A 19,163-nucleotide genomic window follows, 5' to 3' on the forward strand; every position below is an offset into this window, starting at 1 on the left:
TCCGCAGACTCGGGGCGGCTAACAACGATAAAAAACAGCATGTACAATCCAATTAATAAAACAACTAAAAACCCTTATAATAAAAACCAAACATACACACAAACATACCATGCATAACTTGTAATGGCCTAGGGGGAAAGAATATCTTAACTCCCCCATGCCTGGCGATAAAGGTGGGTCTTGAGTAATTTGCGAAAGACAAGGAGGGTGGGGGCCATTCTAATCTCTGGGGGGAGTTGATTCCAGAGGGCCGGGGCCACCACAGAGAAGGCTTCCCGGTAGAAGGCGGTTCCGGATGTATTCTTGCCCTATGCCATGTAGATATTTAAAGGTCATTACCAACACTTTGAATTGTGACCGTGCAGGCCACGGAGTGTTGCAGAAACGTGGGCGAATCTAGGGAGCCCCACAATGGCTCTCACGGCCACATTCTGCACTATCTGAAGTTTCTGAACACTTTTCAAAGGTAACCCCATGTAGAGAGCGTTGCAGTAATCGAACCTCGAGGTGATGAGGGCATGAGTGACTGTGAGCAATGACTCCCTGTCCAAATAGGGCTGCAACTGGTGCACCAGGTGAACCTGGACAAACGCCCTCGCCACAGCCGAAAGATGATGTTCCAATGTCAACTGTGGGTCGAGGAGGACGCCCAAGTTGCGAACCCTCTCTGAGTGGGTCAGTAGTATATGTTGTGAGGCGCCCCAAGACCATGGATAGGGGTGGCATACAAATCCAATAAATAAATAAATAAATAAAGGAATACTGGCATCTCAGGCCACTGTTCTTGCCATCTGATACCGAGAGTGAAAGTGAAGGGGAGTTAGAGACTGGAGAACCACCAGAGACTGTAGTAGCCCCAGTTATGTTATTGAGTGAGTCAGAGGATGAGGGGTAATTAGTAGACCTCTACACGGGGCTACCTTTGAAAAGTGTTCGGAAACTTCAGATTGTGCATAATGCAGCTGCAAGAGACTATTTCAAGAGACATAGCAAGAGGCAGAGAGAGAGAGAGAGCAAGAGAGGCAGAGAGAGAGTGTGAGAGAGACATAGCAAGAGAGACACAGAGAGAGACATAGCAAGAGAGACAAGAGAAAGAGAGAGAGAGAGCAAGGGAAAGAGAAAGACATAGAGGAAGGGAAGGAGGGAGAGAAAGAGAGCAAAAAAGAGAGGAAGAAAGAAAGAGATGGAGAGAGAGAAAGAAGGGAAGGAAGAGAGAGAAAGAGGGAGAAATAGAGCGAAAGGGAGGAAGAGAGAGATTTTTTTGTCCAAACTTTTCTTTAGCGCCCCCCCCCCCTCCCCGGTTCAATGTTCCCCAGGATTTTGAAAATATGAATAATGTGCCGCGGCTCAAAAAAGGTTGGGAAACACTGGACTAAACAATATTGTTTGGCTGGACCCAGGGGAAGAGCCTTCTCTGGAGGCCCTGACCCTCTGGAACCAGCTTCCCCCAGAGATTAGAACTGCCCCCACCCTCCTCGCCTTTCGTAAGCTCCTTAAAACCCACCTCTGTCGTGAGGCATGGGGGAATTGAGATATTCCTTTCCCCCTAGGCCTATACAATTTATGCATGGTATGTTTGTGTGTATTTTTGGTTTTTAATAAGGGTTTTTAATTATTTTAAATATTAGATTTGTCCTATGCTGTTTTATTATTATTAGCTGCCCCGAATCTATGGAGAGGGGCGGCATACAAATCTAATAAATAAATAAATAAAATCTCTTCTATCCCTATATCTTTCTTCTATTCTCTCATTGATTATTTCATCCTATACTCTCTCTTCTATTCTTTCTCTAATTCTATTTCCTTGAAGGTGTCCTCTATTACCTTCATTGTGTATTATTGTGTATTGGACTAAATAAATAAATAAGAAATATGTTTGCAAAGAAGAGGCAAGATAGGATGTCTACATTCTCATTGTGTGCTGGATGACATTAACTAGGTTTTGATCCCCTGCAGTTCAGTTTGTCTTACGAAGGTAATAAACCAGCATCCTAAACCAGGGTCAGTTGACTGGCATTTCATTTTATCTGAACTGAGGTTTCATGCTATATTGTACATTTTTAAAAAGCAAGTCTCCCCTTGTGAGTAAAAAGAAATTTCAATGATCCAAAATGCCAAATCTAATGAATTTTCTTGATGGAAGACATCATTTTACCAGCTCAGAAAATACATAGAAACATAGAAGACTGATGGCAGAAAAAGACCTCATGGTCCATCTAGTCTGCCCTTATACTATTTCCTGTATTTTATCTTAGGATGGATATATGTTTATCCAAGGCATGTTTAAATTCAGTTACTGTGGATTTACCAACCATGTCTACTGGAAGTTTGTTCCAAGGATCTACTACTCTTTCAGTAAAATAATATTTTCTCATGTTGCTTTTGATCTTTCCCCCAACTAACTTCAGATTGTGTCCCCTTGTTGGAAGAGGGGAGTTTGGCAGACAGCCCAGGAGCAGATCAATCATCCTTATCATCCCTGGATTCTGAACAAGAACTTATGACACATCCACGCATGCATAGAGTAATGCATATTTTTATTTATTTTATTTATTTATTTTGTCCTATACACAATACATATTGAAGAGAATAGACATGAAGTATTATATATAAAGAGAAGATATAAAAATAGAGGAGAAGATATATGAAGGAAGAAAAGATATATGATATATGAGATAAGGAGAAACAATTGGACAGGGGACAAAAGGCAGGCTAGTGCACTTATGTATGCCCCTTACTGACCTCTTAGGAACCTGAAGAGGTCAATCGTGGATAGTCTAAGGGAGAAATGTTGGGGGTTAGGAGTTGACACTACTGAGTCCGGTAATGAGTTCCACGCTTCGACAACTCGATTGCTAAAGTCATATTTTTTACAGTCAAGCTTGGAGTGATTAATATTAAGTTTGAATTTGTTGCGTGCTCTTGTGTTGTTGCGGTTGAAGCTGAAGTAGTCATTGACACGCAGGACGTTGCAGCATATGATTTTGTGGGCAATACTAAGATCGTGTTTTAGGCATTGTAGTTCTAAGCTTTCTAGACCTAGGATTGATAATCTGCTTTCGTAGGGTATTCTGTTTAGAGTGGAGGAGTGGAGGACTCTTCTGGTGAAGTATCTTTGGACATTTTCTAGGGTGTTGATGTCCGAGATGTGGTATGGGTTCCAGACAGATGAACTCTATTCAAGGATGGGTCTGGGAAAAGTTTTGTAGGCTCTGGTGAGTAGTGTGAGATTGCCAGAGCAGAAGCTGCGTAGGATCAGGTTAACAACTCTAGAAGCCTTTTTGGCGATATTGTTGCAGTGGGCTTTAGCACTTAGGTCATTTGATATTAGTATTCCAAGGTCTTTTACTGAGTGGGGGTTGGCTGTGAGATTTTGTTTATTCAGTTTATATATGAGGTTTGGATTCTTTTTGCCTATATGGAAGGTAGAGCATTTGTTGGTTGATATTTGAAGTTGCCAGATGTTAGACCAATCTGAGACGAAGTCGAGGTCTTTTTGGAGAGTAGATGTGTTGTCCTGGTGTTGAATAGTTTTACATCCTCCGGGAAAAGAGGAGAGATCAACTGAAGGATTATTACAGGAGATAAGTAAGGCCACCTGTGGTTGGGTGGGGCTGCTGTAATTAGTGCTGCAGATAAATGAGCAGCCTGCTGGTTTAGCCTCATGGCAGTTTATCTGATTCATAGTTTCACCAAGATCGTGGTTTTTGCTGTTCAAGATTGTATGTGGATTTTCTGGACTTTAGAATTGGACTCAATTTCCCAGATATTGGGTAAGAAATTGGATTGCATTTAACCTGGGCCTTGTGTGTACCAGAAAATCCATTTGACCTTTAAAAAGGGAGCTGTTTCTGTTTTTCTGTTGATAGACTTCTGGATTTTCCTTCTATCTTGTGGTGTGTGTCTTTCTGGACTAATTACCCTGTAATTATGGTTGGGACACGCCAAATAGGGAGGAAGGGAGGAGAGAGAAAGAGAGAAATAGAAAGGGAAGGAAAGAGAAAGAGAGAGGGGGAGGGAAGGAGAGAGAGTGAAAGGGAGGAAGAGAGAAAGGAGAGAAATAGTGAGAGGGAGGAAAGGAGGGGAAGAGAGAGAAAGAAATAGGGAGGGAGAAAGTGGAAGGAAGGGAAAGAGAGAAAGAAAGGGGAAGGGAGAGAAAGAGAAATAAAGAGAAAGGGAGGGAGGAAGAGAAAGGAAGAGAGAATGAAATAGAAAGGGAGGGAGGAAGAAAGAGGGAGGGAAGGAGGGAGAAAGAAATAGGGAAGAAGGGAGAGAAAAAGAGTAATGAAGAGAGAGAAAGAGGAAGGAAGAGAAAGAAAGAGAGGGAGAGAGAGAAAAATAGAAAGGGAGGAAGAGAGAGAAAAAGAGACTTTTTTCTCTCCATATAGACCAAATTTTTAATCCCCACCCCAGTCAATGGTGTCCCTCTTTACCAATGTTAAAATCTGGTCACTTTAGGGAAGGGAGGAAAATGGAGAGGAATGTTATGAAACATTGAAGAAAAACTGGTAAACAGAAGTATAATAGGTGCAAAATTAGATTATTGGCAGTGATGGGCTCCGGTAGCAAAATTTGGAGCTCCACCCCAGACCACCCAATTTGCACTGAAAGATGTTGAAACAAAATGCATAAGCCACACCCACAGTGTGGTAGTAAAAAATTTGGTAGCCCGTCACTGGCTATTGGCCTGATTTATTGGATAGAAACGTATAACTTCACATCTTTCTATGATTCATGGTATATGTATGGATATATGGAGATTCTGGAAAAAAAATAAAAGCTTTTCTTTTTTAAAAAAAGGTAATGCACCATTGCTCCGCTCTTTGCATGAGACTCTTCCGTGCACAGAAAATCCACCGGGGGGGGGGGACTTCAGCTTTGAGAGGCTCTTACAAGTTGAGAAGGAAATGACATCATTGAGTTTTTGCCTTTCTAGGATGCTGGACACTCTCTCCCTTTTTAACCCTTTATCTTGAAGATCCAGAAGTGGGGGAAGTAGGTGTGTCTCTGTGGATTATGTGTGGGTGGGTGGATGTCCTTCCCGTAGAAAGGGAGGCGGAGGGTTGTCACTCCCAGAAAGGAAACAAGAGACATGTGGCTCATCCAGGTTCAGTTTGTTCAGTTTTAGGAGTGGGAGACACCCACCCCCAAACCCCAACCCAGAACTGCTGAGAACCTGGTGAATCCCACCTCTGTTCTGTTTCAACAGTCTTTCCAAACAGCCTCCAGCCTCCATTTATTTATTGGAAACAAACCAGATAGATATTTCTTCCAATAAATGAAAAAAGCATTTGGAGATGCACAATTTTCCTTGCAATAATTTAAACTGGAAAAGGCCCTTCCGGTGCTCAGTGGAATCCACGGGAAGATCTCAGCAAGAACTGGGCAGAAGATTTATTTATTTATTTATTTATTTTGTCCAATACACAATGAGGGTTTTAGTGGGTATATATATACACACACACAGAGTATATGTATATATACACATAGTAAAATATATGATGATGGTTATAGAGGAGATACTCATAGTAAAATATATCTAAGAAAGAATAGAAAAGAAGATATAGTAATAGAACATATCAATGAAAGAATAGAAGAAGAGATATAGGAATAGGAGAAAGGTATAGGAGATATAGGAGAGCAATAGGACAGGGGACGGAAGGCACTCTAGTGCACTTGTACTCACCCCTTACTGACCTCTTAGGAATCTGGATAGGTCAACCATAGATAATCTAAGGGTAAAGTGTTGGGGGTTTGGGGATGACACTATGGAGTCCAGTAATGAGTTCCACGCTTCGACAACTCGGTTACTGAAGTCATATTTTTTACAGTCCAGTTTGGAGCGGTTAATATTAAGTTTAAATCTGTTGTGTGCTCTTTTGTTGTTGTGATTGAAGCTGAAGTAGTCGCCAACAGGCAGGACATTGCAGCATATGGTCTTGTGGGCAATACTTAGATCTTGTTTAAGGCATCTTAGTTCTAAGCTTTCTAGGCCCAGGATTGTACGTCTAGTTTTGTAGGGTATTCTGTTTCGAGTGGGGGAGTGAAGGGCTCTTTTGGTGAAGTATCTTTGGACTTTTTCAAGGGTGTTAATGTCTGAGGTGCGATATGGGTTCCAAACAGATGAGCTTTATTCGAGGATGGGTCTGGCAAAAGTTTTGTAAACTCTGGTAAGTAGCGTGAAATTGCCAGAGCAGAAGCTACGTAGGATTCGGTTTACAACTCTTGAAGCCTTCTTGCCTATATTGTTGCAGTGGGCTTTGGCGAGCTGGGTGCGGGATAGTGGAGCAGAGACCAGCTCCCAAGCGGTGGCCCTGGTGGAAGGCTTTCTCCTGAGCCAGGAGGAGAAGGAGAAGGAGGAGCAGGTGAGTTGCAGGTGAGAAGACTTCCTCTTGGGACTCCTGAAAAAATTGAATATAATAAACAATATATTTACATTCGTGTATCCTTTTCATATTTTTATTAAGATTAGAATAATGGAATCATAGAGTTGGAAGAGACCTCCAGGGTCATCGGGTCCAACCCCCTGCTCAATGCAGGATTCATTAAACCATCCCAGAAAGATGACTTTCCAGTCTCTGTTTGAAGACCTCCAGTGAAGGCGAGCTCACCACCTCCTGTGGCAAACTGTTCCACCGGCTTATCACCCTTACTGACAGAAAGTTTTTTCCGATATCTAATCTAAATCTACTCCCTTGCAGTTTTATTCTATTGTTTCTAGTCCTTCCATGTGCTAATGAGAACAATGCTGATCCCTCTGCTCTGTGACAGCCCTTCAGATATTTGTAGACAGCTATCAAGTCTCCTCTGAGTCTTCTCTTTTGCAGACTAAACATCCCTAGATCCTTTAACCGTTAACCGTTCCTCATAGGACATGGTTTCCAGACCACTCACTATCCTCGTAACTCTCCTTTGAACTTGCCCTAGTTTATCAATGTCCTTTTTAAATTGGGCCCCCCCAGAACTGAACACAGTACCAAAGTACTGTAGAGAGGAATAATTACTTCACATGAGTGAGATTCTATGCTTCTCTTGATACATCCCAGGATGGTGTTTGCCTTTTTTGCAGCTGCTTCACACTGTTGACTCATGTTTAATCTGTGATCTACCAATACACTCAGGTCCTTCTCACCTGTGCTGTTGCTCAGACCTATTCCTCCCATTCTATATGTGCTGTTTTTATTATTTTCGCCCAGATGTAGGATCTTGCATTTCTCTCTCTTAAATACCATTCTGTTAGTTTCAGTCCATTGCTCAAGCTTGTCTAGATCTTTTTGAATCCTATCTCTATCTTGTTCAGTATTAGCAACACTGCCTAGATTTGTGTCATCAGCAAATTTGATAAGTTTCCTTTCAATTCCTTCATTTAGATCATTTACAAATATGGTAAATAGCACTGGGCCTAGGACAAATGCTTGTGGCACTCCACTTGAAACATTCTTCCAATTGGATGTGAAACCATTTATTACCACTCTTTGAGTGAGATCACTAAGCCAGTTTTGAATCCATCTACGGTAACTGTTCTTTTGTCAATCCCATACTTGATCATTTTTTCAATATGGATGGTATGAGATACTTTGTCAAATGCCTTACTGAAGTCAAGATATACCACATCTACTGCATTTCCCTGATCAACCCATTTGGTAATTCTATCATAGAAAGAAATTAGATTAGACTGGCATGACTTGTTTGTTACAAATCCATGTTGGCTCTGGTTAATTACTGCATTCCTATCCAAGTGCTGGCACACATGCTGCTTTATGACTTGTTGAAGGAGCTTTCCTGGTATTGAAGTCAGATTCACAGGCCTGATTATCAAGATATAAAACAGAAAAATGAAAAAAGTAGGAAATGGGGGGGAGGGAGGAAGGGAAAGGAAAAAAGTATAGATGAAAGGGAGGGGAAAGAAAGAAAATCATTGATTTTTTTTTTGCAGTCACATAAAATGGTAACATTACAGACTCAATGTTTTACTTTTACATATTTAATATATACTAGCAAACTCCTTAACAACAAACGTACGTAATGAGCAAAACTCAGTCAAGATTTTTTTCCTTATTAAGAATAAAACCGAGCAGTGGTTCCAAAGTAGAAAGAAAGTTGAGTGTGGTCTTTTCTTTAACTAAAGCACTTGATTTTGCCATCGCTGCTAGTTCCGATCAGTTTTTCTAACAACTTCTACATTGCGGCAATTAAAGTATCCTTCAACTTGTATGCATAGAGCATTTTTGCTGCTCTTAACATATATGACATATTGTTTTTCAATCTCTTTGGGTATTAAACCCAAAAGAAAAGTTTTTGGTTTGATTTTCATACGCAATTTGAAAATCTCCTGCAGTAAAATATAAATCTTACCCTTGTATTTCTTTGCTTTGGCAAAGTCTATCAAAATTGATAAAAAGTTCCTTTTTTACATTTAAATTTCAAACTTGTATTTGAAATTTCTTTATATATCTTTGGTAATTTATCAGTGTTTAGTAGAAAGATACATCATTTTATAAAAGATTATTTTAAATTATACAATTAATACATAGAAACATAGAAGACTGACGGCAGAAAAAGACCTCATGGTCCATCTAGTCTGCCCTTATACTATTTCCTGTATTTCATCTTACAACGGATATATGTTTATCCCAGGCATGTTTAAATTCAGTTACTGTGGATTTACCAACCACATCTGCTGGAAGTTTGTTCCAAGGATCTACTACTCTTTCAGTGAAATAATATTTTCTCACGTTGCTTTTGATCTTTCCCCCAACCAACTTCAGATTGTGTCCCCTTGTTCTTGTGTTCACTTTCCTGTTAAAAACACTTCCCTCCTGAACCTTATTTAACCCTTTAACCCTTTAACATATTTAAATGTTTCGATCATGTCCCCCCTTTTCCTTCTGTCCTCCAAACTATACAGATTGAGTTCATTAAGTCTTTCCTGATACGTTTTATGCTTAAGACCTTCCATCATTCTTGTAGCCCATCTTTGGACCCGTTTAATTTTGTCAATTGAGGTCTCCAGAACTGCACACAGTATTCCAAATGTGGTCTCACCAGCGCTCTATATAAGGGGATCACAATCTCCCTCTTCCTGCTTAGGTACAGGTACATACAAATTTTAAACTCTTCAACATCATGTCTTCTCCTTGTTCTGGCATTATATTATACACAAAATCTTTGCTTTGGATCAATGTATTCAAATGCTGATGTCTTCTTACCAGACTTTCCTGGCATTCATACTACAGTATGTGGTGACTAATTTTTGTAAAGTTCTTGTATGCATTGTAGAAGAAAGATTTCGCACAGCGATTTCTTTCTTACTTCCCAGCCTAATTGATCGACACTGAGTGATTTGCAATGGTATTCACAGGAAAAGAAACCACTTTATGATTTGTGACATCCATTAATTCTTTTCTCCTATTTCAAGTCCTTCGCAATGGAAATCAGAGATTCTGAGAGAAAGAGGCATCCGTCAAATCTCCTCCAAGAACAGATTTTCAGGGAGATCTGTCAGGGAGATCCAAATCAGGACACCTCAGGAGGTAATATAAGGTCCTTCCACTCCTTTGAGAATTCCTAAATTTCTCATCTTTTCTGTGTCATTTTCTCTCCTCCCATTTTACTAATTATGCTTTTTGAAATTCTGTCTCCCTCCCAGGGAAGAATAGAAGAAAGTTCTCTCTTTGTTTTGGGGGAGAAGAAACCAGGATGGAACCTCTAACTCAGGTAAGAGAAGAACATTCATTCACTAGATTCATCTTTTCCATTTCCAACAGGAAATCAGAGGATGTAGATAAGCACAGGTAGTACAGTCATAAGTGTGAAAAATGGGCATGTCATTTTTTCGCGGTTGTATAACTTTGATCACTAAAAACTAAAAACTGTTGTTAGTTGAGAACTACAGATAGTGTTTTCTACCATTTTGTCTTCAGCTTCCCCCACCCCAGCTGCCCCTCTGCCAGTGCTGCTGCTATGTGGCAAGGGACGTGGTGGGGCAGCGTTGGTGCCACCCCCTGCATTATCAGCCCCCACCGTCCATACTGATCCACCAGTTCCACCACACACTCTGCACCAGCAAAAACACATGATGGGAACCATGGCCTCCCCACACCCAAACACAGGCCGCAGTTCCTTCCAGGCACCATCTGGCCCCACACACATACTCACCTACTCCAATGAAGGCCATGCCCACTGCCCCACCCTCCCTGAGGACACTCTGAATTCTGGCTTATCTTGGGGGTAGGGCTTATATTCCGAGCAGCAGTACAATCCAGCTTTTTCCTCAGAAAACGTTCTCCATTTCCTTATTTACATGCCAGCCAATGGCTGACAATACCAGAAGCTTCCGTGCAATCTGAGCAGGGACAGAGTCTCTGGATGTTGATGGCACATCACACAGATGGTTTAGCTCTCCCAGCACTTCCATGAAAGTATTGGGCATGAGCAGGATTGCTCCTTCTCAGGAAAAGATAAGTCATTTCATAAAACACTACAAGGAATCCCTTCATCTACAGAAACATTTCTGATGGGTTAATAATAATAATAATAATAATAATAATAATAATTTATTAGATTTGTATGCCCCCCCTCTCCGAGGATTTGGGGTAGCTCACAACAGCAATAAAAATACAATAAATACAAATCTAATATTAAAAAACCAAGTTAAAACCCATTACTGTGGTCCCTCGATTTACGCGTGTCTGACTTTTGCGGAAAGCCTATACCACGGTTTTTCAATAAATAAATAAAATTTTTGAAAACCTGTGGTATTTTTTTATTTTTAAAATGTATTGTAAAAAGCCGTATTTAAATAAAAGCTCCACTTCTGCCCCAGCCTTCCCCTTTAATTCTTGGAGCATTGGTACGCTCCACTTGAAGAGACTTACTGCCACCCAATGCCGCCAATTTTGCTGCTGCCGATTTTGCTGCTTCAGGGCCCCTCAGCTGTTTGGCGGCCCACGTGTCTTCTGTCGGCCGCAGCGGCGGCATGAGGCACAAGTTGGGCAGCAGGGGCCAAGGCTCGGGCCCCTCACCAGACCCGTCTTCTTTCAGCGCTGGCCTCACTTGGAGAGGAGCCCTCAGTGGCCATGGGCAAGACTCTGGATCCGGATGGGCGGCTACCCACCCGCAGCAGCAAAGGGGGTCGATGGTTCAGGCTTTCAGGATGCCGAGCTGCTGGGGCATCGGCATGTAATAGAGACAGCGAGAAACGTCGGCTTGGCATGAATGGGCAGGATTGATGCCCTTTAAATTTAGGGCTTTTCCGGCTGGTGACTGATGGGATTCCCCCCCCCCCCAACTGCCCTCATAAGGCTTAAAGCCAAGCCTTACTGACACCAATTTCGCAATCCCCGGGCGTCTCAGCTGTTTCGCGGCCCACGTGTCGGCCGCCGCTGCCCAGATTGCGTCTCCTGTCGCCACTGCGGCCGACAGAAGATACGTGGGCCGCCAAACAGCTGAGGGGCCCAGCAGTGGCAAAATCGGTGGCGGCAGCAGTAGTAGGTACGTGAGCTGTGTGGCCTCCTCTCCAGCCTCTGCCACCACCATCTGCACCCAAGAGCACAGCAAAGCCCCCAGATTGCTGTCCCGTTGCCCCTTTGCGTTCTGCCAGGAATGGAGGAGGGAGGGGGCAGGAAGAAAGGAAGCATCTCTACTTCACGGAAATTCGACTTTCGCTGGCAGTCTCAGAATGCATCCCCCGCGAAAATCGAGGGAACACTGTATTACTAAAAACAATCAATGCTACACAATCACACCACACTCAAATGCTACAAGTCAAAAGGGGGTGGATTAGTCCCCACATGCCTGGCGACATAAATGGGCGAGGTGGGTGGGGGCAATTCGAATCTCCAGGGGGAGTTGATTCCAGAGGACCAGGGCTGCCACAGAGAAGGCTCTTTCCCTAGGTCCTACCAGATGACATTGTTTAGTTAACGGGACCTGGAAAAGGCCAACTCTGCGGGACCTAATTGGCCACTGAGATTCGTGCGCCAGAAGATGGTCCCATAGGTATTCTGGTCCGATGCCATATAAGTCTTTATAGGTCCTTACCAACACTTTGAATTGTGTCCAGAAACTAATCAGCAGCCAGTGCAAGCCACGGAGTATTGACGAGACATGGGCATATCTAGGAAGGCCCATGATTGCTTGTGTGGCCGCATTCTGCATGCTCTGAAGTTTCCGAACACTCTTCAGAGGTAGCCTCATGTAGAGAGCGTTGCAGTAATCCAACCGCGAGGTGATGAGGGTATGAGTGACTGTGAGCAGAGACTCCCTGTCCAAATAGGGCCGCAACTAGTGCACCAGGCGAACCTGGGCAAACGCCATCCTTTCCACAGCTGAAAGGTGATGTTCTAATGTTAGCTGTGGATTGAGGAGGATGCCCAAGTTGCGGACCCTCTCTGAGGGGGTCGATAATTCACCTGCCCCAGGGTAATGGACGGACAGATGGAATTGTCCTTGGGAGGCAAAACCCACAGCCACTCTGTCTTGTCAGGGTTGAGTTTGAGCCTGTTGACACCCATCCAGACCCTAACAACCTCCAGGCACCGGCACATCACTTCTACTGCTTTGCCGACTGGACATGGGGTGGAGATGTACAATTGGGTGTCATCAGCGTACTGATGGCATCTCACCCCATGCCCTTGGATGATCTCACCCAGCAGTTTCATGTAGATATTAAATAGCAGGGGGGAGAGGACTGACCCCTGAGGCACCCCACAAGGGAGAAACCTTGAGGTCCACCTCTAACCCCCCACTAACACCGACTGTGATCGGCCAGAGAGGTAGGAGCAGAACCACTGCAGAAGAATGCCCCCCACTCCCAACCCCTCCAGCCATCGCAGAAGGATACCATGGTCGATGGTATCGAAAGCCACTGAGAGGTCAAGAAGCACCAAGCTAAACCCCTGTCCCGGGCCCGCCAGAGATCATCCATTAGCCCGACCAAAGCAGTTTCCATGCTGTAGCCGGGCCTGAATCCTGACTGTGGAGGGCCTAGATAATCGGCTTCTTCCAAGGACCACTGGAGCGACACCATCTTCTCAACAACATTCCCCATGAAGGGAAGGTTGGAGCCTGTATGGTAGTTGTTAAGTACAACTGGGTCCATGGAGGGCCTCTTGAGGAGGGGTTGCACAAGTGCCTCCTTGGCTCTAGTAGCCACTCCTCCCTCCCATCACATATCAGGGGTTTTTCCAAAGCCCACCTGCCCATTGATTTTCTCAAGATACTGAGGGCCTTTTGATTGTGGATGGATTAATAGATCCAGAAGGAAGAGTGTTTTGATGATGGTCGGCTGCCTGGCTGGCTGGGTGTTTGGAAGTTCAATTGATCCAGAAAGAAGCTGTGCTTATTTAACCTAAATGGCACTGAAAACCCTACAGAATCATTCAAGATAGCCACTTTTCTTAGTGTGTATGTTTGCTTTGGGAATATCTAATTAATAGGAAATATCCTGAAGTCCCTCCTCATTCTGTTTTGTACTTTTTCCCCCTTTCAGGAGGGTCTTCTGCTCTTTGAGGAGGTGGCTGTTTATTTCTCAGAGGAGGAGTGGTCTCAGCTGGATCCTCACCAAAAAGCTCTGCATCGGGAAGTCATGCTGGAGAATTATAGGAATGTGGCCTCTCTTGGTAAGGGTTTCCTAGTCTCCAGTCAGAGAGTTCAGGAAGACAGTTTGTAGTTAATGAGAGTAAAATTGAGATGAAAAAATTAATGCTTATATTTTAATTTTGCTTGTAAAATTTGCATTTTTGCAAATATTTTTCAATTTATAGATAGTTTAGCCTGAAAACTGCAAACATTTTGGTATATTTGGTGTTGGATTACTAGTTTGAACATTTCTGAACATAATGAAAAGAAAATTGAACTGAAAAAAATTGATGATTATTTGTTTATTTTTCTCTTAAAAGGGCCACCCCACCCCCCATTTTTTTCAAGCATGCCACTTTATACATTTTTCTAGGCCCCTAATTCTGAATATTTTCAATAACTTTGGCATTGATATACTAAAATGAACATTTCTGAACATAATGAAATGAAAATTGAACTGAAAGAAATAATGCTTATTTGTTTATTTTGCTCAGAAATGGCCCCCACCAGGCTGTGCTCAATTTTTTCAGTTTATATACAAATTATGCTCTTCATTTCAAAATTACATACTTGTTTTTAATAAAATGGATTTTTTTCATAAAATTAGTTGTCTGGCCATCATGTACTTGCTTTTCAAAAGGATATTCCAAATATTTTCAACCAAATCTATATAAAAACTGAAAATAATGGCACACAGCAAGGCCGAGGGGTGTCGGCCGTTTTCTGAGCAAAATAAACAAATAAGCATCATTTTTTTCAGTTCATTTCTATTTTTCGTATGATCAGGAATGTTTAATTTATTATATCAATACAAAAGGGGGGATTTTTTTGAGATTTGTAGCCTAAAAAAAAATAAACTGAAAAAAGTGCTCCAAATCATTGGGGGGGGGGGCTTTTTTGAGCAAAATAAGCAAATAAGCATCAGTTTTTCAGTTCAATTTTCATATCATTATGTTCAGAAATGTTCAATCTAGTTTCCCAATGAAAAATAATTTCAAAAACGTTGGAACTGGCAGGCTATAAAAAAATTAAAGTGGCAATGATTGCACACAGCAAAAATATGGTTTGGGCTTTCTGAGTGAAATAAAAATATAAGCCCCAATTTGAAACCGTGGGGAATATTTTTCTGATGATCAGCAATGTCCAATTTAGTAAATCAATGCCTACGGTATTAAAAATATTTTGGATTTGGAGCCTTAAAGAAAAAGTAAAGTGAAACAGATTGCACACAGCCGTGGGGGTCGGAGGCCCTACCTCTGAGCAAAACAAATAAGCATCAATTTTTTCAGTTCAATTTTCATATCATTATGTTCAGAAATGTTCAACCTAGTATTTCAATGCAAAATGTTTTAATAATATTTTGATTTTGGAGCCTGAAATATATATATATTGAAATAATTGCACACAGCAGAAGGGGAGGGCATTTATGAGCAAAATAAACAAATAAGCATCTATTTTTTCAGTTCAATTTTCATATCATTATGTTCAGAAAAATTCAAATTAGTATCCCAGTGAAAAAGGTTTTCAAAAAAGTTGGAACTGGCAGGTTAAAAAAAATTTAAAGTGCACACAGTCGTGGGGGGGAGAGGCCTTATTTCTGAGCAAAAAAAACCAATAAGCATAACCTTTTTCAGTTTATTTCTATTTTGTAATGATCAGGGATATTCAAAATAATGATCCAACACAATAAGGTAAAAAAAGTTTGAAGTGTCATGCTGAACTAAATAAAAATGCACAAAAATGCTAGGAGCAGGCTTTTACGAATGAAATAAACAAATAAGCATTAGTTTGTCCTCTCAATTTCACTTTCATTGTGTTCAGAAAGGTTGAAATTAGTATCCCAGTGAAAAAAGTTTCCAAAAAGACCAAATTTAAGTACCTAAAATAAACCTTTTTTGGTCCCAGTTGTATATGACCCAAACATTACAAGTGTGACTTTTTTTGCCCAGCCAAAACTACTCCCCCCCAAAAATACCGCTAAAATCATACAAAATCATGAAATTTCAAATTCCAGATAAGCAAGGAAAATTTTTTACAGGGTCTCAAACATGGCTTTGGGTCACATACGACCCGAACAGAACAGCAGGGTTTTTTATGTATTAGTCAGTTCTTATGAAAAGATCTCTAAAAAGATATCCCCTCCTCAGAGGGAGAAGGAAAAGTTCTGTGTTTCTACGGCTCTTAAGTAGGAAATAGATCTGTGGCATTCTGCGTAAATATATACTATTCAATTTGTTTTTATATTTATATTTTAACATTTTAGCGACAAAGTAATTTCTTAGTTGGAGGGAATGGCAAACTCCATCGTGCAGATTTCAACTATTTCGGCCGATGTGCTTCCATATCATTCAACCTTTTTGATTTAATGTCTGTTTCAAGATTTTACACCACATACATAGAGATATTGTAATTTCTATACCATGCCACTATAAGGATGCAAAAATGGAGTATATATAGAATTTGGCACAATACCTAAATGCAATTAAAATGACTTCTGACAGAGTGATCTTTTCCCCTAACCTTTCTCTCATTTTCATTTTTCTTTCTTTTTGAAGGTGATAATGAGAATTACAATAAAATCTCTGGAGAACCAATCAAAGTGTTTGGACAAGGAGTCGTAACGAAGAAACTTGCAATTCAAACAGAATCCCAAAGGCAGGAAAGAAATCTGTCAAATAACTTGAAAAAGGAAAGCTCATTTTCGATTGTTGCTCAGATGCAGGAATTTACTGATCAACGAGGAAAACGAAGGAAGAAATATATTGGGAAAGGTGCAAGACACGTCAAAGAGACATTAGATGTCAATGGACCCTGTCCATCACAAGCCAAAGAAAGAGCCAATCTATGCAAAGGCAAAGAGAAAAATTGCATATTCACACTTTCTGAAGAAAATGAATCTCTTGAATCACAAAAAGGTTTTCACATTGATGAGACATCAAATAAATGCAATCAACATGGAAAGAATAAAAGGATCCACACAGGAGAAAAGCCATATAAATGCATGGAGTGTGGAAAGAATTTCAGAACAAGCGGTGATCTTAAATCCCATCAAAGGATCCATACTGGGGAGAAGCCATATAAATGCATGGAGTGTGGAAAGAGCTTCAGAACAAGCTGTGATCTTACATCCCATCAAAGGATCCATACTGGGGAGAAGCCATATAAATGCATGGAGTGTGGAAAGAGCTTCAGAACAAGCGGTGATCTTAAATCCCATCAAAAGTTCCATACTGGGGAGAAGCCATATAAATGCATGGAGTGTGGAAAGAGCTTCAGAACAAGCTGTGATCTTACATCCCATCAAAGGATCCATACTGGGGAGAAGCCATATAAATGCATGGAGTGTGGAAAAAATTTCAGAACAAGCGGTGATCTTACATCCCATCAAAGGATCCATACTGGGGAGAAGCCATATAAATGCATGGAGTGTGGAAAGAGCTTCAGAAGAAGCAACCAACTTATATGCCATCAAAGGATCCACACAGGGAAGAAGCCATATAAATGCATGGAGTGTGGAAAGAATTTCAGAACAAGCGGTGATCTTACATCCCATCAAAGGATCCATACTGGAGAGAAGCCATATAAATGCATGGAGTGTGGAAAGAGCTTCAGAACAAGCTGTGATCTTACATCCCATCAAAGGATCCATACTGGGGAGAAGCCATATAAATGCATGGAGTGTGGAAAGAGCTTCAGAACAAGCAACCAACTTATATGCCATCAAAGGATCCACACAGGGAAGAAGCCATATAAATGCATGGAGTGTGGAAAGAATTTCAGAACAAGCGGTGATCTTACATCCCATCAAAGGATCCATACTGGAGAGAAGCCATATAAATGCATGGATTGTGGAAAGAGCTTCAGAAGAAGCAACCAACTTATATGCCATCAAAGGATCCACACAGGGGAGAAGCCATATAAATGCATGGAGTGTGGAAAGAGTTTCTCAATAAGCAGTGATCTTACAACCCATCAAAGGATCCACACAGGGGAGAAGCCATATAAATGCATGGAGTGTGGAAAGGACTTCAACCAACATAGTAATCTTACATCCCATCAAAGGATCCATACTGGTGAGAAGCCATATAAATGCATGGAGTGTGGAAAGAGCTTCAGAAGAAGCAACCAACTTATATGCCATCAAAGGATCCACACAGGGGAGAAGCCATATAAATGCATGGAGTGTGGAAAGGACTTCAACCAACATAGTAATCTTACATCCCATCAAAGGATCCATACTGGGGAGAAGCCATATAAATGCATGGAGTGTGGAAAGAGCTTCAGAAGAAGCAACCAACTTATATGCCATCAAAGGATCCACACAGGGGAGAAGCCATATAAATGCATGGAGTGTGGAAAGAACTTCTCAATAAGCGGTAATCTTTCACGCCATCAAAGTATCCACAGGGAAGGAGCCATATAAATGCATGGAATGATGAGAAAGTACTCCAGCACACTCCATAGTCTTTTTTACCATAACATAATTCATCGACTGGAGAATGCCCAAAACAAAGATACATTTGAATGAGAAATGAAGTTAAGAAGTTAAGTAAAGATAATTAAATACTCTGTTACTTTGTCCAGCTTCTGTCCACCTAGCAGTTTGAAAACATGTAAAAATGCAAGGAGGAAAACAGGGACCACCTTTGGTGGGAAAGTAACAGCGTTAGGCGTTTAGTTATGCTGGCCACCTGACCACAGAGATGTCTTTGGACAGCGCTGGCTCTTTGGGTTTGAAATGGAGATTAGCACCATTCTTTGAACTGGAAATGACTAGTGCGTACATCCATGGGAAATCTCTATGTTTACCTTAATACAATATCAGTTGTGTGGTTTTGTTCTAGCCATGTATTAAACTCTCTAGTTGCTTTACATATTCATAAAAACAAGATTTGTTAAAGGATTTGGAGGGGGCTTATTTCCAGGTGTGAGAGGCTCATGTTGGTTTGCAGCTGTCGATATTAGTTCTGGGTCAAGCTGGACAATAAAGAGACTGAAAAGAGCTGAGAGGCTAACTCAGTTCTTTTTTAACCCCTTCTTTTTTTCCATCTGCATTCTTTCACTAGCTAAATCTCTCTCCACCCCACCCCACCCTGTCTTGTCACCTCCATATCATCTCTTCAAACCCTTAGGAACTTCAGGTCTTGTGGTTGGAACATTTTGTTCTGTTTATTTCATTATAAAGGGTTTGATGAATCCCAGTATGGTTGCTCAGGTGGGTCCAGGTGCTTTCTTGCTTCTCCAAGATATTTTTGGGTGATAGAGGTAAGCCAGAAGGGATTCGACCTGTAAGAAGCGAGAATGATAATCTAGAAAAGAAAAAAGAATTATGTGTAGCATGGCTGAATAAAGGAGATGCGAGGGAAGACAAGATAGAAAGTGGATAGGAGTAACAAGCAAATTATGAGAGTAATTTAACTAAATAATAAGCAAACAAATTTAATAGTTGAAAGTTGCAGTTAGATTGAAAAGCTTACTCGGGTTTCAACCAAGGTTTAAAAACTTTTCTGTAACTTGTTCTTCCTGCCTATTTTTCTGTTCTGCTGTGTAGTTTTATGTCTCTCCTAGGTTTGTTTAACCTA

General features: G+C 41.3%; 1 protein-coding gene across 1 annotated transcript in view; it reads left to right on the plus strand.

The window, feature by feature from the left end:
* The window catches only part of LOC139160358 (zinc finger protein 208-like), a 173,109-nt gene that overhangs the window by 35,828 nt on the left and 118,118 nt on the right, over positions 1-19,163 (plus strand). The window contains exon 8 of the mRNA XM_070738127.1: positions 16,612-17,957. Within this exon, the coding sequence (XP_070594228.1) occupies positions 16,612-17,957 (1,346 nt within the window). The remainder of the gene's footprint in view (positions 1-16,611; positions 17,958-19,163) is intronic.

Source organism: Erythrolamprus reginae, chromosome 2, assembly GCF_031021105.1.
Source record: "Erythrolamprus reginae isolate rEryReg1 chromosome 2, rEryReg1.hap1, whole genome shotgun sequence".
Lineage (NCBI taxonomy): Eukaryota > Metazoa > Chordata > Lepidosauria > Squamata > Dipsadidae > Erythrolamprus > Erythrolamprus reginae.